General features: G+C 37.9%; 3 protein-coding genes across 3 annotated transcripts in view; all 3 read left to right on the forward strand.

Moving 5' to 3' along the window:
- The window catches only part of CUNH5orf24 (chromosome unknown C5orf24 homolog), a 228599-nt gene that overhangs the window by 16722 nt on the left and 187017 nt on the right, over positions 1–24860 (forward strand). The window lies entirely within an intron of this gene.
- PCBD2 (pterin-4 alpha-carbinolamine dehydratase 2) overlaps positions 1–24860 on the forward strand; it is a 290006-nt gene that overhangs the window by 8818 nt on the left and 256328 nt on the right. The gene's annotated exons all lie outside the window — the stretch shown is intronic.
- CAMLG (calcium modulating ligand) lies at positions 8402–23819 on the forward strand. The gene is given in 5 exon segments (XM_069091856.1): positions 8402–8495; positions 8498–8710; positions 11394–11854; positions 13538–13603; positions 23052–23819. Coding segments are annotated over 5 exon segments (996 nt in total). The 5' UTR covers positions 8402–8431; the 3' UTR covers positions 23244–23819.

Genomic DNA, 24860 nt, shown 5'->3' on the forward strand with positions numbered 1-24860 from the left:
GTCCATTAACCCAGACCTGGTCTTAGATAATGGAACTTTTTATCATGGACATTCTGGGTTCAAGACATCAAACTCACAGATTTTGTCAGTTCCATAAGCAAAAGAGAAAATTCCTTTCTCATGCTTCTGATGCAGAAAAAAATTGGGAGATGAAAAGTAATTTTTTTTTGTTTGACATCTTCTTCATTAAACAAAGAATAAAGTATATGAGGATGAAAAGGGGGGGAATTGAAATGTGAAAATGAGAGATATAATCAGTGAGTGGAGTTTAGGTGTTTTCAGATAATCTGTGGACTCTGAAATGCTGACCAATGAGAGGCAAAAAAGGCAATTCTAATCAAGATGGTTAAAAAAAAGCTTTTTTAACTGTCTTAAGGTGTGTTTGCACCTATGAAGTGACCCTTTTTTGCAAGAGGTTAAAGGTCAAGTTGATGGGGTGCTTGGGATCTATGTCTGCAATATCAGTTTGTAAAATTGTAAAATCAGTCTGTAAAATCACATTTCCCCCTCCCCAGACTCAGAGCATTAACTCTGCCCCTTCCCTCTGCCAGCACTCTGCCCAGCAACAACTCATGAACTGTTTATTTCTTCTTGGAACAATAACAAGCTACACATATGAATCCTTCACTAAACTATCTATAAACATTTTAGCTTAGGCAAATGTTATCTCCCTTTAGTATAATGGCCAGTTGCATCTATGAATCCTTCAATGCACTATCTTTGGGTTAACTCCTTAGACAATTATACACATACTGAGTCTCCATTAGCCTTGGTTCCCAACATACATCTTGTCAAACATGACACTGATGGGTGGCAGACTAGGCACTTCTCAGTCAGTCTTGACCTCTAGCTGACTTAGTGATGTTTCAAGCCTAAAACCACACCTCCAGGTAGCACCCCCTTGGGCTATTTCCCAGTGAATTCTGGGAAATAAGCCTGTGCAGTTGACATTAAAAGTGCATGTTCCTTTAAGCACTGACCACTCCTTAACTCCTCCCTAATCCCACCCTTACTCACCTAGTTAGCATAATTGACATCTGATTTACTGTCTTGACTCCTTAAAACTACACCTGTGACTTCTTTAAGTTTGCAGGTTCCCTAAGAACCCCTTCCCACTGTAAAGCATAACAATAAACTTTTACAATCCTGACTTCAAGATTTCTTGGGCCTACTGAATTCATTCTAGACTGCACAGCAGGGACTCTGGTCCTCAGAGCCCCTGTAAAACCTATTGCCATCCCCCCCTCCCCCATCAAAATCACTCATCAAAAATGATGTGAAATTAAAATCTTTTTTCTAAATTCTCTCATGGCTAGGTGGAATTCTTAGTAAAACAATTATTTCTCACAGTAGGTGTTGAGGCCTGACTTTAACCAGGTATTCCTAACTCTGAGATGTTCACTATACCAAGACTCCCATGCTTTATATTCTGTTAGCGCTAAAAGATTTAAAATTATTTTTAACACCATACTTTATATCTATATGGACTCCTGGATCCAGGATTCTTTAGCCTAGGAACCACTTCTTTAGAAAACCGAAAAAATTCTATATCTAGTGTATTATTGGACTTTTGTATTCTTGAAAATTTCCACATCATATTTGGGAATCTGCAAATACTAAGATATTGGGAAAGTGCTTCTCTTCATAAGAGACATGAATTCTGATGGCCAGCATTTTATATCATAGCCATAAATTTTATAGGTACATGTGGAAGAGCTTTGGGCTGCTTAACTGGAAACACTATAGTAGTAAGAAGAGCACCAGACTTAGACCCAGGAAACCTGGGTTTGAATCCCATTTCTGACATTAGTTTTGGAACTATGTATATATCATCTAACCTCTCTGCACCTCGATTTCTTCATCTGTAAAAACAATGAAAGTGGGGCGGCCAGGTAGCACAGCGAGTAAGTGTACCAGCCCCAGTGTTGGGGAATCAAATCTGGGCTCAGTCACTTAGCACCCACCCAGAAACACCTGGCTGTTTAACCTTGAGCAAGTTACTAAACCTCAATTGCTTAAAAAAAAAATGAAAGTAATTGGAGTACTTCACATGATTAGTATAAAGAAAGTCCTTTCAACATTAAGCCATGATAATCATTAAATATCATATTATGGCCAAAATCTAAATTGATCAAACAAACTGCTTTCACTTGCCTTGAAAATGCCTTTTTTCTGTGTCAGCAACTCCAGAGCATCCTGAGATCATAAATTCTAAACAGACCCTTATTTGTCTTTGCTCTCTGAGTGAGCTTGGAGAATACCTCTCCTTATATCAACAAAGTGGAGGAGGCTTACTTTATGGCCCTTAAGGATGAGACCCTTAACTCGAGGCATTAACTTGAGTAATGGGACTTTTCCTTATCCTAATATTTTCTGGACACATACTATGTTATGGAATGTTAATGGTAAAGAAAACACAGATATCCTGGATCATAATTTTAATTGACACTTTGTCAACTCTCTTGTATTATATGTACCATTTATTCAATTAAGAAAATTTCTTTCTCACCCAATGATTAAACATTTATGGAGATCATAAATTTGTGTGACACAGCTACCCTGAATTCATTCTAAAATGTATTTAAGGTTTTTCATCTTTTTGTTCATCAGTCTTCCTCAGGCTGGCTCCTTGTACAAATCTGCTAGTTTTTAAGGGAATAAATACTGTAACTGTATAATACTATTTGTTTGTCTCCTTTAACCAGACTTTTTTTTTTGGAGGGGAGAGGGCAGGACAACTGGGGTTAAGAGACTTGCCCAAGGTCACATGGCTAGTAAGTGTGTCAAGTGTCTGAGGTCAGATTTGAACTCAGGTCCTCCTGACTCCAGGGCTGGTATTCAATTCACTACCCACCTAGCCACCCCCTTTAACCAAACTTTTAATAGGTTGATAGCCACTATATAGATGGAAGTTGTTATGTATTTAATTGGCTGTGCACAGAATACATGCAATTTACAGAGACCTGCTAGGAGACCAAGGAATAGGAGATATATCAAGAGATGGAAAGGTACTTATATCATGTTCTTGGCCTTGCTTCGCTCCAGAAATACCATAATATTAATGAAGGTAAGAAAATTTTAAAATGGAGTTCAACCTGGAAAAGATTAAGAACAGGTTGACATTTCTAATACAAAATGCCCTTTTGCTGCTAGGTTATAGCTGGTCCATAAGCCCATGAGAGAAGAATCATATGGCCCATCAATCCCTTATTCTTGACTTGGGAAGAGCCTAGCACAGCTCTGCCAAGTAGACAAAGGGATACCAGTTAGGCATTTCTGTTCAAATATATCATAAATATGTCTTTACCACTTAGTTACGAAAGTAAGACAAAGAGATTTTCTAAAGATAGGAGATAATTCTCCAGTTTTTACATTGGGGAGGGAATTTTGGCAAAAGCAGGATATTTAAAGCAAAGACCTGACATGTACAGCATGTAGTACTCACTTATTCATTCAACTGAAAGTTTCTGATAAGCAAGGGCAGCATTGCCCTGGAAGATGAGACAAATCAGCTACTCTGATTTTTGTCAACATGGCAGCAATTGCTTTTGTAGCTCTGAAAATGATCACTTTACCTATTGCTAAGATTTGCTGAAAGCTGGAATGTCAGATTAATTAAAGCACAGGTAACACTATCTGAGATATGTATGAATTAGTCTAATGACTAGAAGACTCCCAATTTTAAACTTTTTGATAATCTTAAAAAAGATAAACCCAACAACAAAACATTCTTTTAAATATGTGTCATTCATTAAAAATGAATGGTCACAATCCAGGAGATATAATTTAAAAATGGACTACCTGAAAGCCATGATCAAAAAAAGAGCCTGGATATCATCTTTCAAGAAATTATCAAGTTAAGTTGTCCTGATGTTCTGAAACCAGAGGGTAAAATAGAAATTGAGGGAGTCCACTAATCACCTCCTGAAAGAGATCCCAAAAGGAAAACTCCAAGTAATATTATAGCCAAATTCCAGAGTCCCCAGGTCAAGGAGAAAATATTGCAAGCAGCCAGAAAGAAACAATTCAAGTATTATGGAAACACAATCAGGATAATACAAGATTTAGCAGCTTCTACATGAAAGGTTTGGAGGGCTTAGAATATGATATTCTGGGGGTCAAAGGAGTGAGAATTGTAATGAAGAATCACCTACCCTGAAAAACTGAATATAATCCCTCAGGAGAAAAAATGGATATTCAGTGAAATAGAGGACTTTCAAGCATTCCTGATGAAAAGACCAGAACTGAAGAGAAAATTTGACTTTCAAATACAAGACTCAAGAGAAACATGAAAAGATAAACAAGAAAGAAAAATCATAAGGGACTTATTAAAGTTGAACTGTGTGTGTGTATGTATATTATATATATATGTATGTATGTATATGTATATATATGCAGAAGGCACAGGGTGAATTGAATATGAAGGGATGATATCTAAAAAACAAAATTAAAGGGTAAAAGAGGAATGTGCAAGGACAGGGAGAAAATAGATTGAATCATCTCATAAAAAAGAGGCAAGAAAAAGCCTTTACAATGGGGAGGAAGAGAGGGAAGGTGAGAGGGAATGAGTGAATCTTACTCTCATTGGATTTGGCTTGGGGAGGGAATAACATACAAACTCAATTGGGTATGGAAATCTATCTTACCCTACAGGGAAGTAGGGGGGAAGGGGATTAGAGAAGAGGGAATGGTAGAAGTGAGGACAGATTGGGGCAGAGGGTAATCAGAAGCAAAGCCTGTTGAGGAGGGACAGGACCTCAGAGAGAATAAATAAAGAGAGAATAGAATAAAGGGGGGGTGCAAGATAGGATGGAGGGAAATTTAGTTAGTCTTTCACAACATGACTATAATGGAAGTATTTCACATGACTACTCCTGTATAACCTATATTGAATTGCTTGCCTTCTCAATGAGGGTGGGTGGGGAGGGAGGAAGGGAGAGAATTTGAAACTCAAAGTTTTAAAAACGCATGTTAAAAATTGTTTTTACATGCAACTGGGAAATAAAATGCACAGGCAATGGGGTATAGAAATCTATATTGCCCTACAGGAAACTTGAAGGGGAAGGGGATAAGAGAAGGGGGGGGGGATAGAAGGGAGGGTAGATGAGGGAAAGGGTAATCAGAATTCAGTCTTGGGGTGGGGGGAGGGGAGAGATGGGGAGGAAATTTGGAACTCAGAATCTTGGGGAAGTGAATGTTGAAAACTAAAAATAAATAAATAAAAAACAAATAAATTTTAAAAAATAAGTGGTCAGTAAGGAGTAGCTTAGGTTATTATCAACTGATCTGCCAGGGCCAATTTGGTCAAAGTTGTCTAATAGTTCTTTCCTTTTATTGAGGAACAGTTTGAAAGGACAAATGTAGTACTAAAATTATGTGACTTTGAAGCCAACCAAAAGTAGTGAGACAACTATATAAAAAATGCTCCAGAACACTGAGAAAAATGCAAGTCAAAATAACCTTGAGATTTTACTTCACATCCTGCAAATTGGCAAAGATGACCAAAGATAGAAGTAAGAAATGTTGGAGGAATTGTGGGAAGATAAGCACACTAGTTGGTAGAGTGGCAAATAAGTGTAAGCATTCTGGAAAGTAATTTGGAATTCTACAAATAAAGTGAAATGCCCTCACCTTTGACCTAGAAATTCCCTTACTAGACCATTGATAAGATCTATATATACCAAAATATAGAAGCAATATAATTATGATAGCAAAGATTTGGAAACAAATTAGACATCCATCAGTTGGGGAATGGCTAAGCAAATTGCAGTATATAAAAGTAATGAAATATTATTGTGCTATAAGAAATGATGAGTGGGGTCAATACAGAGCAGCATGGAAAGATCTATGTGAATTGATGCAGGGTACAGTAAATAGAACCATGAAAAAATATACAAAGTGACTACAGCAATATAAACAGAAACACACACACACTCAAAAATGAATGTTGCAAAATTTTAAAGAATAAGTATGGCTCAAAAGAATAGACTATATGAGGACACTTCGACCTTTTCTGAGGTGAGAGGTTCATTAAGTATACATTTGCATATATTTCAGATTTTTTTCATGTTTATTTTTTCTTTTGTCTTTAAAACTATTATTTGTCATGAGGTGGCTTTCTGGGACAGAAGGGAATTTGGGGTAAAATTATGGATGGTAATGGAAAGAAAACAAAGTTCAATCGTTTTTCAGTGATATCCAGCTCTGTGATCCATTTAGGGTTTTCTTGAGAAAAATACTGAAGCTATTTGCCATTTCCTTCTCCAACTCATTTTACAGATGAAGAAACTGATGTAAACAGGGTTAAGTGACCTGCCCACGGTTGCACAGCTAGTAAGTTTCTGTGGTCAATTTTTTTTTTTTTAGGTTACATTTGAACTCAGGAAGATGAGTCTTCACCACTCCAGGTCCAGCAGTCTATCCCCTGCTCCACCTAGCTCCCCTTAAGAAACAAAGACATCAATAAATCTTTAAAAACAAAAGTGATATGCAGTTGTGAAAAAACCATACATGGACTTTGGAGGTGAGCACCTGGGTTTGAATCCTGATTATGGGGAGTATTTAGCTTTATGACCTGGGGCAAGTCGCTCCACCTCATTGGGCGTAGTTTTCTCCTGTGTAAAGTACTGGGTTGGATCAGATAATATCCAAAATCTTTCTAGCTCTAAATTTTATGTATTTTATAAAAGGGATAGGATTACAGTAAGCTGTGAGCACTACCCTATTAAATATACACTGAAATATAAAAGATAAGCCCAATTAAAATTTTCAATCAAGTTTTAATGTCAAGAAAACTAAATTCTGCAGGTGTTTTTGCATGCTTTTAGTCTTTTGGTCATCAAATTTGTGTATGGCTATGAGAGAGATTCAACAAAGTGTAAATTTCTATGCTAGATGCAGCTATTGGAAGAATTTTTTGGGTTGTAAAGCAACTCATTTGTTGCTTTTAATTTTGGAAAGTAGAGAATGATGTTTCATAAGGAGGATTTTGTTATTCTATCTCAGAGTTTAGTTTCCCAAGATCTATGTTCATGGCAACCTCTAGTTTCCAGGTGTTAGATAATAACTCACAGAATAGCTGCAAGGCTCCTAGATAGCAATGCCTAGATTCAGTGATAGGCAGTCCTACTGAGATTGCAAAGTGAGATACTGGGGTGACATAATGTGATACTTACTACACTTACACTGAATGACAGTACTGCTGAAGTTACCCTGTGAGGCTATTGCTGATAATGTGCCCTCTTTGTCTGTTGCCCTATGAAGCAAGTGGGCACTGGTCAGTGAGTAGGGAACCCCCGGGGGAATAGGACAGTGTAATGCTGTGTGCACCTTGACCAGCCCCCATCAAGGCTTGGGGGAAATCTGTGCTTGTTTCAACCAGCCCCCATTGAGGTTTAGAGGATCCCACAGCATTGAAGCTCCTACTGTATTCTCACTGACCCCTGCAAGAAAGGTGATTAGGGAATGCTGTAGCAGTTGGTGCCCCCATTATCAGCAACCCCTTTTGAGAAGGCTAGACCAGAATAAAGTAAGATTATTAACCCCTCCAGAGCTGTCTTCCTGTCCGACCAGATCAAGAACAAACCTGGAGTGTTATCTGTGAAACATCGCTCAGCGGAACACCGGACCAATCTTGAAATTGAAATAGCCAATATTCTTTTTAAAGCCATTGGGGTAAAGTTGCTCCAGGTTCCACGGGCCAGTTACTTTGTGTGGGTGCCGACTATCTGAAGCCAGAGCCGATCCCGAGTCTCCTGATGCCAGCCTGTGCCACCTGGTCGCCCTGAGCTAGCCCATCTGGATAGCGTTAGAAGTCTATTTGGTCACTTTGCTTCTGTATTCTAGATCTCATCACACACACATATATATATGTATTTTATATCTCATCGCGTTAAGTTTCCCCACGGATTCCCCCGCTGGAGCCGCCTCTCTAAGCTGCGGACGCATTTCATGAGTTTGTGCAGCCCGGGGTAGACGGGACCGGCGCTTTGTGCAGAGCGCTTTGCTGGGTGCAGCGGGCAGACTTCGGGCAGCGAGGTCCGCCACAAGGCTGTGTGGCCTGCTGGGAGGGGATGGGGCCCGACGGGGAGATGCGGGCAGTGCCCAACTGACAGACGACTGAGGCTGACACCTGGCTTTCCACTGGGACGATGGTAACGTCCTCAAGAGAGTCCACGGCAGGATTTTTGTTCCTCCGCTGCGGCGGAACCGAGTCTAAAACAACGTCTTAAGCCCTGACCCACCTGAAAGAGGGCTGTGCGTCACGTGGTTCGAAAACGGAGCGGGGGGAGGGGCGTTCTCGCGCCCCCTCCGACGAAAGGCGTTGGAAGGGTCTCTAGTGCGCTTGCGCGTGGTGTTGGGGGCGGGGAGGGGCGGGGAAGCCACTTCCTTTGGTCCCCTAGGTTTGCGCGAGGCTAGGAGAGAATGGGGCATGCGCGTTCCCGGGGGAGTGGGCCCATTGTGTGAGGGGGTACCAGCTGCTGCAAGCCCCGGGTGGCCCTGCCTCCGGCCGCGATGGAGCCGTTGACCGTCGCTCAACGGGGGGGGGACGACGGGCCCGGACCGCCCGGGCTCTCGGAGAGCGGTGGCCTCTCTGCTTCCCAGCGCCGGGCGGAGCTGAGGCGAAGAAAGCTGCTCATGAACTCGGAGCAGCGAATCAACCGGATCATGGGCTTCCACCGGAGCGGGAGGAACGCGGGCGAGAAAGCTGGTAAGGCCCCGACCCCCCCCTGAGAGCCTGGGGGGGGTCCCCTGGCCCCCCCGCCCCACCCCCCCCCCCCGCGGCCTCTGGCTCCCAGCCGGGCCCCCGGCGTCCTCCCGGGCGCCACCCCGGCCCCGCCTCCTGCCGCGCCGGCCTCCCCGGGGGCCCACGGCTCCTTCCCGTTTCTGCCCAGCTTAGAGAGGGGAGAGTCTCCTCTACCTGAGGAGACCGGACTGGGGCTTCGCCAGCCCCGGCGGGACCGCTTTCCTGGCCGCCCCCAGAGGCCATTTTCCCTCCTGAGCCCCATCCCTCGGGCGCACTGGCAGCCGGGTAGACGCGTTCCCTCTCTGCAGATTTATGGGCCATTTAGGATTCTGACCAGTTCCCGGATGTCTACCCCCCCACCTCTCCCCTCCTTCACTCCCTTCTTTCCTCCCTCCCTCCCTCCTTCCTTCCCTCCTTCCCTTTTTTACCTGCTCTAAAAAAAAGAATTATACTTTGTATTTATTACCCACAAAATTGGTGACCTGTGGGCCTGCTGAATCAGGGATAGGAATGATGGGATTTGGGCAGGGGGGGGGAGGGCTGGTTCTTAGCTGTTTTCTTCTGCCTAAATAGCTTCTGAGAGATGTATTTTTATTGGTAGAATCTATTATTTTTAGGTGATATCTTTTGTCTTTATCATTCCTTGTTTATCGACCCTGTCAGGCAGTGGAAAACAAAACCTTTAATTTATTTTGCTTTTTCAGCTCCACATGTCCCAATAAGCCACCTTTCCTGAGTTAGAGATGTTGTAAGGCATGTTATAATGGCACTTAGCAAAAGGATCATTTTTAACTAAACAGGTTACCTCAAGGAAAAGTTTTCCATATGGAATAACCATGACTGAGTAGTAACTTCGATTTTGAGTAGAAGTTAAATGCAAACTACAATGTTTAGTGCACTGTGGTAGGCCCCTGACAAGGCACAGATTTAAAGAAGACATAATCTTAGCCTAAACTTATAAGTTTATAAGTCAGTAATTTACAAATTGAATTCTAAAATACTTTTAATCTACATTTTCTCCCAGTTTATACTTCCAGTTGCATTGAACATTCCCTTTGGTTTTTTTCCTTTTTTCTTTTTGTTTTTTTAAAGCAATCTGGGATAAGTAACTTGCTCAAGGTTACACAGCCAGTTATTTCTGGGTGTGGTGCTAAGTATTTGAGCCCGGAGCCTGTGCTCTTACTCACTGAGCCACCTGGCTGCCCGAACATTCCCTTTGTTAAAATGTCTTTTATCACCACTTGCAAAGGGATAACAGATTTATGTTTATTTTTGTGAAGAAGTAGCAGTAATGGGGAGGTTAGGTGGGGCAGTGAATAGACCACAGGCCCTGGAGTCAGGAGGTTCTGAGTTCAAATGTGGCCTCAGACAGTTAACACTTTCTAGCCTTGTGACCTTGGGCAAATCACTTAACCCCAAATGCCCTGCCTTCCCTGCTCCAAAAAGCAAAAATAAAAAGAAAGAAGAAGTAGCAGTATTGTGGGTAGTCTCAGTTAGAGAAACATAGCCTGCCAATATTTAAGGTAACGTAGTTTGTTGTTATTCAGTTATCATTTCACTCATGTCCAACTCATTGTGACCCCATTTGGGCTTTTCTTGGAAAAGATACTGAAATGGTTTACCATTTCCTTTTTTTTTTTTTTTGAGGGGGAAGGCAAGGCAGTTGGGGTTAAGTGACTTGCCCAAGGTCACACAGCTAGGTAAGTGTCAAGTGTCTGAGGCTGGATTTGAACCCAGGTCTTCCTGATCAGGGCGGGTGCTCTATTCACTGGGCCACCTAGCTGCCCTAGGCAATATATTAGTATCTCTATTTAAATATAAATATGCATATATTCATATATGTCTAGGAGCTGAAAAAAGGTAGGAATGTTAAAGTACATTTCAAATACCCACAGAGGTATTAGGAGGCAACAGGATATAGTGGAAATAACCTTGGACTTAAAGTCAGTTGAGACTGTTAGAATCCCACCTTCAACACTTAGCAGCTTTTGACCATGAGCTTGTTTCTGTTAATCTTTCTTAGCTTCTTTTGATTATATCTAAAACAAGGATAATGCTTAAAACCTGCCTCCCAAGGCTACAAAAATTTTCTTTTTCAAGTGATAAAAGCACCTCTTTACAGTCCTTTTTCTAATTTTTTTTCCCCTTTCTTGAACTACTACTTTTTTCGTTTTGCCCATTTTTATTTCGCAAATCCTAACTATCTTTTCGGGTCCCTTTGGAAAGAATAGCATTTTCAAATCTTTAAGAATATATCGGGATATACAGTTCTGCAATAGAAAGATTACATAAGCAGGTACTGTTTGATTTAGCCACCACCCTTAGTACACACCCTGTACAATTCAAAATCCATATTCAATACCCAATTTAAATTTTAGATTAAAAAGGACAGAAATCCCTGTCCCCATGAAGATCATATTTCATCCTCTGAAAGAATATTCTTTTATGTCTTGTTTAGTTTTAATATTTCACAAGGGTGTATCTGGGAATATGTTTTGTTGTTTTTGCCATGTCTTTAATAAATTGGGTTCAGAACCATAATTTTTATTATTTATGGCTCCTTGTCTCAGCAGCAAGCTCTTTATATGTTAATACATACTGTGTTTTCCATCACATGGTATCCATGCTTTATTTTTTTTTTCCTCAGAAGAAGAAGAGAACACAGAATCAAAGCAACGTGACACTGATAAGCTGAACTCCCTCCCTGTTCCTTCAGTTTCAAAGCGAGTGGTGCTGGGTGATTCGACTAGTGCAGGAACAGTGGACCACCAGGGTGGCATTACAGAGATCAAGGGAACCCAACTGATAGATAAAAAGGACTCTTTAGTCAATCCACCTGAGAGTAGTAGTGATAGTAACCTTGAACTCCGTCATCGAAAAAGAGGGGATCTTACAAAGGAAACTGTCCAGAGAAGCTCCCAGCATGGCTTAGACCAGTATCTTTCCAGATTTGATGAAGCAATGAAACTAAGAAAACAGTTGATTAGTGAGAAACCTAGTCAAGAGAATGGAAGTACAGGGGAAGAATTTGATACTTTTCGAATTTTCAGATTGGTGGGATGTGCTCTTCTTGCCCTTGGAGTTCGGGCTTTTGTATGCAAATATTTGGTAAGAAAAGAACATTTAAGACATTAACAATTACCTGGTATTTCAAAACTAAAAATAAGATCCTTTTCAGAGTTCTTTAATAACATTAGTAGATTAATATTACAAACCTTGTAGTTTTTATGGGAAGACAATTGTTATTCAAGAGTTACATAGTATGGTGCTCTGATTTAATGAAATATTCTTCCTAATAGAGATCATGTAATGTATTGAAAGAGTACTATTCTGAGCATAACTATCAGTTGTCTTTACTGTGAAGTGTCCAAGTTCCTGTTATTCTAGCATTTAAATAGGCAGAATGCTGGATAATGAAATCTACCGTAGTAATTATGTTTTGTAGCAAAAGCATATGCAGAGAAGCTAATAGTACTCTTTCTTAGTTAACATTTCCTTTACTCAAGATGATGTAAATTCAGTTAGAAAGCAGTATGATTGTTATAAATATCAGAGATAAAAATATACTGCCATAAATAGAACAAAAATACTAATATTTTTATACACTACCAGATAATAAAACATAATGAGAAGAACATAGCTTTTCTACAACAGGTATGTTAGAACTATTTTCAAAACTTTAGGGTTTGGGTGGCTGGGTGGTACAGTGAATAGAGCATCAGTCCTTGCAGTCAGGAGTACCTGAGTTCAAATCTGACCTCAGACAATTAACAGAAAAACTAGCCGTGTGACCTTGGGCAAGTCACTTAACCCCAATTGCCTTCCAAAAAGCAAAAAAAAACAAAACAACTTTAGGGTTTGTGTAAGGGCATATCTTCTGTATTCCCTAAAAAGTTGCATCTGGAATCTTGGAGAAAAACGTTTTCCAAGTAAGTTAATTTTCCAGATAACTGAATATGCCTTTTAAGCATTGTAACTTAAAACAGAAAAAAGATTTTTATGGAACATTTTATTTTCTTGAACATTTTAAACATTATTTTTTTCTTGGTAATTCAATGTTTATATTAGAAACTGTACTCATGAACATAATTTCTGTATTTGGTCTACCTGTCTTTTAAAATGTGAACTGTTTTAGATCCTTTTCAGTTACAGGTGTTGATTATTTTGTAATAAGGAATGATAGTGTAGTTAACTAAATTGGAGTAAAACAGGCTCCAAGTGAATACCTCATGAAGTCTTCTGTTTCTAGATTAGGAGAACCTGGACTTTGTGGGGGGGGTATAAATTCTGATTGAGATTTTTGTATTTTTGAAAAGAGATTTTCAGGTAACTACATAAAATGTATTTACAACATTTGTCTTGTAAATATGTACACCATCTCCCCTACATCATTCCCCACCCCCAGTGTATACATGTGTATATACAAAAGTGCGTGTTTATGCACATGCATACATACATATACATATATGCAGAAGAGTACTTGTGTGTGTATCTCCACATAACTTTTAAGCCATCTCATAAGGGAAGACTTGTTTAGCTGGAAGTGACAGTTCATTGAAAGAAATTGACATTTGTCCAGATGTTGACTTAGAAATTTGCAACAGTATTTAGGAATAAAATTCCTTTGTCCTCACTTTTGTTTCTATTAGAACAACATTCTTTAAAGCAACCTAAAATTAAACATTTTATTGTGATTTTTAAGTTGAATTTTGCAGTTGGCATTAACTTGACTTAATGTGATTTCTGAATAATTTGTACACTAGCAGCTAATTTTCTCTTTTGTCTTTACAGTCCATATTTGCTCCATTTCTTACTTTGCAACTTGCATTCATGGGGTTATCTAAGTACTTCCCAAAGGTAAGTTCAGTTATACCTGAAATATATACAAGTCTTCTAATTCTGTTTTTGTCGAGGTATATTGAAAGATATGCTTAGGTAATTTTAAAAAGCTAATGTCACAATATGGTCTAAATTGGGTCTAAAATTAAGCTGAGGTCTGTAAACTTTTAAAAAGATATTTTGATAACTGTTTCAAAATAATTGATTTCCTTTATAAGCCTATGTATTTTATTTTATGCATTTAAGAAATTCTGAAAAGGGGGTCTTCACCAGACTGTGAAAGGGATCCATGACACAAAACTATTTTAAGAATCCTGGGAAATGAATCGTGTTCTTCAGCATCAATAATTTAATTCAACAAGCATTTGTCAGACACACACTTTATGCTAAACACTGAACTAGGCACAAGGGATATAAAGACAAAAATGGAAATGATCCTTGTGTTCTAGGAACTAAAATTATACAGGTAAGTCGATATTTAGTAAATCAGGAACTGGTATTCAGTGACAAAAATTATTTCAAAAATGGATTTTCATACAAGGGTTGGACCCAAAGAAGAAAAGAAAAAAAATATAGTTGCCTTCCTCCTTGGGTGAGGTTGGGGGCATTGATTGTAGAACATTGAATTTACTGTTTGTAAGTCATAACCTTTGCTGCATTGTGTTTTTTTTTCCTGTTTTTTTTATTTTTTGCAAAGGATAACTATCTGAGGGGATGGGATATATTTGGAAATAAAAAAAGTGATATAAAACCAAAAGCTATCAGTTCAAATTTGAAATAGGTTGCATTTTTTAAAATCTCATTGTGATGTCTAATAAACATTAATAATAAGGCATTGTTAAGTGTTTTCTTGGCTCTGTGAGCTGCCTTGTGTCACCCCTCCTTGAAAAGAACAGAAAACAAAAGCATGAGATTAATATCAATTAGGAAATAGAAGAGAATAAACAGTGTTGGAAAACTTGAAGGTGCTGCTTTGCCTTTCTTTTGAACTTAATACCATTGCTTTAACTGTCTAAATTGTTCCTCTTTAATGCAAAACTGTATTCCTTCTGTTTTTCAAAAGGATTTGAAAGGGCGTTTTTACTTCATAAAAAGAAAAATTTGAGCCTTGAAGTCAGCTTGGCTAAGTGAGAATTTTAAAAAGATCTGAACTCTTCATATTCCCCCCCCAACACACACAAGCATACACCCATAGAAACAATGAGAAGAAAAGTAACTTTAAATAAACTCAAATATATAGGATTATAAGGAAAACCAATTATAATGAAATAGTGATCGAAATAGATCGAAATATTCTTTTAAATGCAAATCCACAGATGCTAGGTGAAGAACCTTTAATATTATAACTGTCTTTTGGTTTTCCCTGGTCTCACCATGTGACTGACCTTTTTTCTTTTTAAAACACAGGCTCCTTGGATAACATCCTATATACTTCTGCAAAATTCCTCATTTGCAATATGTTGCAGTGTGCTGATGCCTATCGAGACTCCTCTCCCATTGCCTTTAGGGTGATCCTTCTTTGGAAACTAGTATTCAATAACTCCCATTGTGATTGAAAGAAAAACTTAAACCAAGAAATACTACCATAAGTGTTAGTGTTTAAAAATATTAAAAATTTGCATAATAATGAACAATCCCTCTAAAATTAAAAGAAAACATTTTTAAAACATATCAGAAAAAAGGGACATTTGTAACCTCTGAGCAACTAGCTGTTTTGAAGAATAATATTTCCCCAATAGAACAATGTTCAGATGACATGACGGAGGAAAGATAAACTGTTTATAACTTCATGAAATGATGCATTAATATAATACATATAAATAATCATATACATACGTGAAAGCAACTTTAAGATGCCCATCAGAAAGGCAAAATAGCAAGAACAAAAGAAAATCTAATCTTGGCAAAGCTACTGGGAGAAAGCTACATTGCCAAGATTTTATTTTTTAAATATCAAGAAAGATTTAATTTCTAGAAATATATTCATACCTGTGCAAAAACATTCATTTGGTATATCTGTTTGTAATGGTAAAAAACTAGAAATAACAATTGAAGAATGACAGTAAATTTTGGTCTCAGCTCTGCCAAATACCAAAGTGAACCCAGGCAAGGCATTTAACCTTTCTGTACCCCAGTTTCCTCCTCTCTGAAATGTGAGGATTTAACTAGATGACTAAGTGTTTATAGTTGACCTAAAGGAAGATTGATACAACCAGAATTTTGTACAAATAAACTATAACTAAATAAAAAATTTAAAAAAAAAATAAAAAAGTTAAAATAGCAGAACTTCACACATTGAAAGGGACACCCAGCAAAGACATTTATAGTTTGTTGCTGGCTGATTGTTTGGTTCTAACCTGCTAAATGCCTAGGGTTCTATATAAAATTTTATTTCATATTTTATAAATATACAAGGTAAGAAGGAAAGAGAAATATAGTTAGTTTGACTTGAACATTTTAAAAAATTGAGTTTTAAAGAACTATTAACAGACTGGACAGCTTTAATTGACAACAATTATATATTATTCTTGGTCTGGGATAGGTCTACATAAATTGATTATACTTAGTCTTTTTACTTCAAAGCTTTTTTATGAACTCATTTTTCAGAATTTGGAAAATACAGTGTTTTGTTTACATTGTTAGAACGAATTGTGGCAGGATAAAATGCTGTCTAGTCATTCATATAGTGTCTTCTTTAAAAAAGAAAAAAATTACAACGTACTTTATTTCTAGCTTTCAGTTTCTTACTGAACAATTGAGCATTTGCTACTCTCTTTGAGCCATCTGCTTAGATCAATTATAATTGTCCTGTATGAGAGAGAGAATATGTATGTGTCTTTACTATCAATTTTTTTTGGCTGATAGCTGAATGTAGACCCATAATAATTCATGAGCGTTAAATACATTATGATTTGGAGCACAGGGAGAGGTGGGCAATATCTTTTTCTTTAATCATTATAAAGACACAGTTTTAGCACTAGAATGTGTGGATCTAATTTTCTTGAGCGGTAACTATATGAAGGCATTGGTAGAAAAACAATTGATTTTTTTTCCTGTGTCCAGCCAACTTTTAAATAATGAGTGGAAAGGTTTATGAAAATTTAATGTATCGGTCCTAAAGTAGAAAACAACAGCATGATGGATTTTCTATGGGAATAAAGTGAAAATCATCGAAGAAACAAATGTTCAAACCAAACCTTCAGCCCTTATTCTCCTTGACCCTTGTACATAAATGTGACATTGTTGGTGGCCTTCTTGCAACTGTTTCCTTAACTTTTGTGCTCCTTGCTCTCTTCAGAGAACCTCCGAGTTGGAGGGGCGTCAGTGGTCAGCTCGTTTAGCAGTCCTTCAACAAGAACTCCTTCTACAATATATCCAACTAATGGTCATTCAGACTTTGCTTGATGATTTTTTCTTGGGGCACTACCTCTGAAAACAGCTCTTTCCACTATTGGAATAGATAATTTGAGGGGCAGCTAGGTGGCAAAGTGGATAGAACACCAGCCCTGCAGTCAGGAGGACCTGAGTTCAAATGTGGCCTCAGATGCTTACTGTGTATCCCTAGGCAAGTCACTTAACTCTGATTCCCTCAAAAAAAAATAACTCAATTTATTAAGAAATATTTTTGGTCACTACAAACATCTGTAATCTCTACCCATTTTTTCTACATTCTGGAGCCAAGGAAAACAGTCTTATTCCTCTTCCATATGAAAGGCCTTCAGATACTTGAAGATGGCTATTATGTCCCCTCAGTTTTTTTCTTCTCCTCCTAACTAATCATCTCCATTTCAGGCAGTTCTTACATGGCATAATTTCAGTGCTTTCTACCATCATGGCTACTTTCCTCTAGACATTCTCCAACTTACTAATGTCCTTAAAATGTAGCACCTAGAATCAAACATAGCTTTAAATGTAGTCCGTCCATGGCAGAAAAAGTGGACACAATTGGGAAGTATGTTTCTCTTAATGAAGGCTAAGATTATATTAACTTTTTGTCTACTGTTATGCCCTTGATGCATATTGAACTTTTCCCCTAAAAATCACAGATATTTTTCAGGTGAACTACTATGAACCTCCCCCTTCCTTCTTGTACTTATGTTGTTGTAAGTTAATTTATCCCAATTAAATTATACCTCTTTAGATCAGTTCAGTGTTTTTTCTATCATGATCTTTTTAGATCCTGACTTTGTCATCTAGCTTCACTACCCCCTGCCCTGTATTATCTATACTTTTCTTGAAATTATTGATTAAAAATCAGCATGACAGCATGAGGCCAAGCACAGAATCCATGAGCAGTAACTGGAGATCTTCCAACTTGATATTAAACCATTAATTACTAGATTTTGCACTTGGTCATCTGACTGTTTACAATTTCCTTATTTACCTGTCATCTAGTCCATATCTCTAGGTTGTGGACAAAACTAGTCTTAGAGACTTTGTCAAATACTTCACTAAAATCTGGATAAACTCCATTTACCATGTTCCCCTAATCTTCCAGGCCATTCAACCTAGTGATACTCTCTTGTCAAAATAGAAAGTGAGGTTAGTCTGACATGATGAATTGACCCACTAGCATAACATAGGTAGTAAGCATCGATGAGGAAGGATTTGAAGTCAAGTCCAGTACTTTCTTCAAACTTCAGAGGATTTCTCTTTGAGAATCATCAGATTTGACACCAATATTATCTTAGACTTCATTAAGAGAAGCATAGTATCCAATTTCCCTTGTTTTTCTGCTCTGCTGAGATGACACTATTCTTGATGGAACTATATTGTCTCTGTATCATTAGCGCTTCCTTTTCTATCCATTAACCATCCCTTTAATAATATATTCTAGAGTTTTGCTATGACTCAAAGACAAATATGCTAATTTATATCGCATTATCATTCCTTTTGAAAATTAGAGTGTTTGGCCTTCACGTTCTTATTCCACTTAAGCAAACACATTTTTTGCTTCTTAAAATACCCTGAGATGTTTTTCATCTGGGCTTCATCGAAGGTAGCCAGGCAGTATCTTATCACACATCTCTCTGCTGTTGGTCATGTTTGCTCTGCTCTTTCTAGGTCAAAGATCATGGTTTTGGCAAAGAAGCGAGGAGCACTAAAGAGCTGTGTTGCTCTTCCTCTGTCTTCTGCTGTTATCATCCCATTCACGCTGAGTAGCGTCTGCACGTGCATTGTCCTTTCTAGCGACTTTGCCCTATTTTATTCTCAAGTGCTATTTCTGCTTCCTCTGTAAACGGATTTGGGACTTAGGATTCCAAGTGTGGTGACCTTGACTAACGGAATGAAAAAGTTTCACTAACAGTGAAAAAAATTTTTTTTTTTTGCTTTTTGGAGGGGGGAAGGTAGGGCAATTGGGGTTAAGTGACTTGCCCAAGGTCACATGGCTAGTTTTGTATTAGGTGTCTGAGGTTGGATTTCAACTCATATCCTCCAGGGCTGTCTGGTAGAGTCCTACTGTGGCAAAAAGCCCAAAAGTCAAGTAATTGAGTGGCGACATGACCAGGCAAAGGAAGCAAAGCAAACAGAGGAATCCAACATTAGACTCCTATTTTGGGGACAAAAAGGGAGCAAAGCATGGAGCAGGAGGAAGACAGTGAAGTCAGAACTCCTACACCAAATGCTTCAAAGGAAAATATGAATCCTGTTACAGGCCATAGAGGACCTTAAGAAGCAGATAAGAGAAGTGGAGGAAAAATTGGGAAGAAAAATGAGAACAATGCAAGAAAATTATAAAATAAGAGTCAACAGCCTGACTGAGGAAAATCACAGCTTAAAAAATAGACTAACTCAAATGGCAAAAGAGGCTCAAAAAGGCAATGAGGAGAAGAATGCCTTAAAAAGCCAAATTTGCCAGATGGAAAAAGAATCTCAAAAGCTCACTGAGGAGAATCACTCCTTCAGAATTAGGTTGGAGCAAATGGAAGCTAATGACTTTATGAGAAATCAAGATGCTATTAAACAGATCCAAACAAATGAAAGAATAGAAGGCAATGTGAAATATCTCATAGGAAAAACCACTGACATGGAAAAGAGATCCAGGAGAGATACTTTAAAAATTATTGAGGGGCAGCCAGGTGGCTCAGTGAGTAAGAGCATTGGCTCCAGTGTTGGGATGACCTGGGGGATCAAATCCGGACTCTGATACTTAGCACCACATCCAGAAATAACTGGCTGTGTAACCTTGAGCAAGTTACTTAACCCCAATTGCTTAAAAAAAAAAATTATTGGACTACCTGAAAGCCATGATCAAAGAAAAAACCTAGAAATTGTCCTCCAAGAAATTCTCAAGGAAAACTGCCTTGATGTTTTAGAAGCAGAGGGCAAAACAGAGGTTGAAAGAATCCACTGATCACCTCCTGGAAAAGATCCCAAAAAGAAAACTCCTAGGAATATTATAGCCAGGTTCCGGAATTCCCAGAACAAGGAGAGAATATTACAGGCAGCCAGGAAGAAACAGTTTGAATATTGTAGAAACACAATCAGGATAACCCAGGATCTGGCAGCTTCTTCTTTGAGGGATGGAAGGGCCTGGAATAGGATATTCCGGAGGGCAAAGGATCTGGGATTAAAACCAAGAATCACCTACCCAGCAAAACTGAGTATCATGTTACAGGGGAAAATATGGTCAGTGGAATAGAGGACTTTCAAGCATTCTTGATGAAAAAAACAGAGTTGACTAGAAAATTTGACATTCAGATACAAGAAGCATGAGAAGGTAAATAGGGTAAAGAAATCATAAGGAACTTATCAAAGTTGAACTATTAACATTACTACATGGAAAAACGATCATTGTAACTGATGAAACTTCTCAGTATGAAAATAGTTGAAGGGAATATAAATATATATATATACACACACACGTCTGTATCGGACAGTATACAGGCATATGAATACATATGTGAATGTGTGTACATATGTTTACAGGTATTCATAGAGGGCACAGGACCAATTTAATAGAAAGGGATGATACTTAGAAGGTGAAATTAAGAGGTGAGAGGAATATAATGAGAGGAGATGGGGAGAGACAGAATGGGGTAAACTCATAGAAGAGGCAAGGGAAAATGGTTACAATGGAGGGGGAGAATAGGAAGACAAAAGGGAATGGGTCAACCTTATTCTCATTGAATTTGGCTTGAGGGAATGAAATACACACTAAATAGGGTATCTCACCCTACAGGAGAGTAGGGGGGAAGGGGATGAGAGGGAGGATGATGGAAGGGAGGGCAGGCTGGGGGGGAGGGAAGTTGGAAGCACCCACTTTTGAAAAGGGACAGGATCAAAGTAGAGAACAGAACAAGTGGGAGGTGGGATAGGAGGGAGGGAAATATAGTCAGTCTTTTACAATATATCTACTATGTTATTGTTTTGCATTAGCTACTCATGTACTGCCTATCCTGAACTGCTTATCTTCCCAGTAAGGGTGGGTGGCAAGGGAGGAAGGGAATGAATCTGGAATTCAAAATTTTAAAATCAAATGTTTAAAAAAAATGTATATATATATATACACTATTTAAAAAAGAAAAATAAGTTCCCAAGCTTCCTTTAAAGTGTTTTAAACTTAAGCTTCTCTCCTCTTTATGAAGCTTTACTGCTAATAGTCATCATTATTCTTACCAAGAATTACCAAGATTTTACAAAGAAGCTTACATTCTAAACGAATTGACTAACTTGCTCCTTTAATCTCCTTGTTGTAAGAATTGATTTATATCATTTAAACTCATGTAAAATTACCATTAGTATTAATATATTTTCTCTTTTCTGCTAACCATTTTTGTTATCAGTTTCCTGTTTAAATAGTTCAAGATTAAGTTGTTTCAATTGCATTCATATTTTCTTCTCATGATTCTTCTTTACTATTTCTGTTCTTTGCTCTAAATCAGGTTGGACTATATATACAGTCAGCTGGTTCAAGGATGACTCCCACACCAATAATGAGTCTTAAGCGTGTTAAAATAAATTTCACTTTTATGTTGGAGGAAAGAAAAGTCTTTGACATCTCTCATTCCTTCTTTTTGATTCGTGCTTTCCAGTATATTTCTCCTCATTCTCATTTATTTTCACCTTTTGAAGTCACAGAATATCAAAATGTATGTTTATATAGTATTTGGAGGATCTGGAAATTCTCTCCCTCATAAACCTTGGTCAATAAGGTACAGCTATTTTGATGGTAGTATTTTTACAAGTTCATGAGCATTGAAATACATGATAACCAAATCTCCCATGAAATAATGTTTCTTACTGCTTTAGGGAATGTAAGAAAACCAGTTCTCAATTCCTTGCTTTGCTTCTCCACAGAGAGTCCCTGTGAATTGTCCTTTCCTTTAGGTTCAATATCTGCTTTCTAATGTTTTCATTTATATAGGTTATCCTAGGTCGAGATTGTAATGATTTGGATACTTACTTATGTACCATTGAATAGTGATCTCCCATTGAGAGTTCCAGTAGCCAAAATAAGATCTCTGTGTGGTTCAGAATGATTCTTACCACCTTTCCTTGCCACTCTGCTTTCATGACTGCAGAAGTGGAAAGCAACACACAGGACTAAGGGCTCATGTTCTCTCAAAACCCCTGAAAACATTCTTTGTTTCCCTAAAGGGTGCAACCATTTTCCCACTCAGGCATATTTGAAACTCCAGTCATCTTTGACTTTTCCCTCAGTCCTTCATATTATAATTAAAGCATAATTACTAAAGTTCAGTTAATTCTGTCACTTTTTGGTTATGAGACTAGAGAGTTCATCCAGATTAACTTTATTAATCTGTAAGTGAGGGTAATTGCAATACCAATGCAGTGTAATCCAGTAGTCATTTATTAAGCACCTATTGTGCAATAGGTACTAGGAGTACAAATAGAATGGAAAAACAGTTCTAATCTGAAGGCTCTTATTTCAACAAGGAGAATACAATATGTAATCAGAAAACTGACACATGATCTTTGAAGAGGAATGAGAGAACAGCAATAATAACTAGAATACTTAGGAAAGGCTTCTTTGGGGAATTTCTATTTGAACTGAACCTTAAGGGAAGCTAGGAACTTTAAAAGAGGGAAATTGAAAGGGTTCCTTGTAGGCATAAAGAGCATTACCTTTTCGAAGACATGGAATGCCACATTCAGGGAACAGGAATTAAATCAATTTGGCTAGAATGTAGAATATATAGAGGGAAGTAATATACTTCAAAAATATTATCATTAGGCTCAACTGGTAAAGGACTATATAAATATCCACAATTATGATACTTTGTATATATAACACATGGCACAGTGTCCACCTTGCCTATAGGCAGGTGCTCAGTAAACATTTGTTGATTTGATTTTCTGTCCATTAATGCTTTAAAACTAAACCAGCAGTTTGTGTTATCATGCTAAAAAAAAAAAACAACTAAAACCTTTCACAGGACTTATGTTATTTGCTGAAAGTTGTGCTTGGATTTATTTATTCCTGCTTTTTCTCTTTGTTTAGAGTGAAAAGAAGGTGAAGACGACAGTACTAACTGCTGCACTTTTATTGTCTGGAATCCCAGCTGAAGTAATCAGTCGTTCTATGGATACCTATAGCAAAATGGGAGATGTTTTTACAGACCTTTGTGTCTACTTTTTCACTTTCATCTTCTGCCATGAACTGCTTGTTTTTTGGGGCTCTGAAGTTCCATGAAAGCTATAGAACACAAAAGAATATCTTATAAAGCCGATTTTCTGTTGTCTACTAATCTAAGGAAAAGAAACCTGTTTATACTTTTATAGCATTCTTATTTGATAGGAGTTGTAAAACCACTGGATTATGAATGGAATGGCAGGGTCCCCAGTTAAAAAGTTTTGCGGTTGTATTACTCCTGATGTGAAGAATAGAGTACGAGTGTCATTCAGGTAAAAGGTGTATCCCTTACCCTAGCCTACATTCCGTTCAGGTTATATTGTTTCTTTTTTGGCCTATGATAATACAACAAAGGTCTTTGTGCTCTTTGCAGAACTGTTAAACATTGTCTTAGCCATCCCTAAGAACTGCTTCTGGTATTTGTTTTTCCTTCTCTTAAAATAAAGGAGTCCGTCTTACACATAAAATTAAATTAACTGTGTTTTCTAATCTTGTATACAATGTAACATTCAGTAATTGAATGAAGTAATCAAACAACCAATTTCCTCATTGAAAATTTTCAATCTAGCCCCTAATAATTAGTCAACTATAGGAGTCCATTTGTGCAAATAAAATTGGAGGAGGCTTGGGAAGTTATCTCTTGTGTTTCTACTACTTAATTAGAAAATGTTTTATTTTGAATGATAAAAAATATGGCATTCCAAATCAACCTTCATTTTTTTTTTTTTTGCTTTTTGGAGGGCAATTGGGGTTAAGTAATTTGCCCAAGGTCACACGACTAGTGTGTGTGTGTGTGTGTGTGTGTGTGTGTGTGTGTGTGTGTGTGTGTGTGTGTGTGTGCGTGCGCGCGCGCGCGTGCACTAAGTTTGAGGCCTGATCCAAACTCAGGTCTTTCTGACTCCGAGGCCAGCGCTTTACTTACTGCACCACCTAGCCGCGCCAACCTTCATTAACTCTTGTTGATTTAGTTTTTCTTTCATCTGGAAAGAAAAACTATTTCTCTTTGATAACTTATTGGCTCAGGTCTGTAACCCAAAAGCAGAGAAAAATGTATACATTTTAACTGACTTGATAAGTTTCCTCATTTGTGGAAGGCTGACTTTCTTTGAAAGAGTATAAAATATGAAAGAATACTAATTATATCTTCTTAGGAGATATTTTTTCCTCTTAAAATTTGATTTTATTGTTTTTTTAAATGCTTTATTAACCTCTGATTTACATCATTTCCACCAGATTGAGTTACAAATTTTCTCCCCATTTTTCCCCTACCCACTGCCCCAAAATAGCAGTCCCACAGGATATCCCCTCCTCCAATCTGCTCTCTCCCATATTTTCTCCCATATCCCTTTAGACTTTTCCAGTGGATCTCTATGCCCCAGTGCCTGTATATCTTATTTGCCAATTACATGTAAAATAGTATTAATAATAGTATATATATTTGAGTATTTGATTTTAAAACTTTGAATTCCAGATTCATTCCCTTCCTCCCTTGTCACCCACCCTTACTGGGAAGATAAGCAGTTCAGTATAGGTTGTACATGTGTAGCTAATGCAAAACAATAACATAGTAGATATATTGTAAAAGACTGACTATATTTCCCTCCCTCCTATCCCACCTCCCACTTGTTCTATTCTCTGCTTTGATCGTGTCCCTTTTCAAAAGTGGGTGCTTCCAAC

This window comes from Petaurus breviceps, unplaced genomic scaffold, assembly GCF_028583685.1.
Source record: "Petaurus breviceps papuanus isolate PSGF00001 unplaced genomic scaffold, PetGlider_PUasm1.0 189, whole genome shotgun sequence".
In the NCBI taxonomy this organism is placed as follows: Eukaryota; Metazoa; Chordata; class Mammalia; order Diprotodontia; family Petauridae; genus Petaurus; species Petaurus breviceps.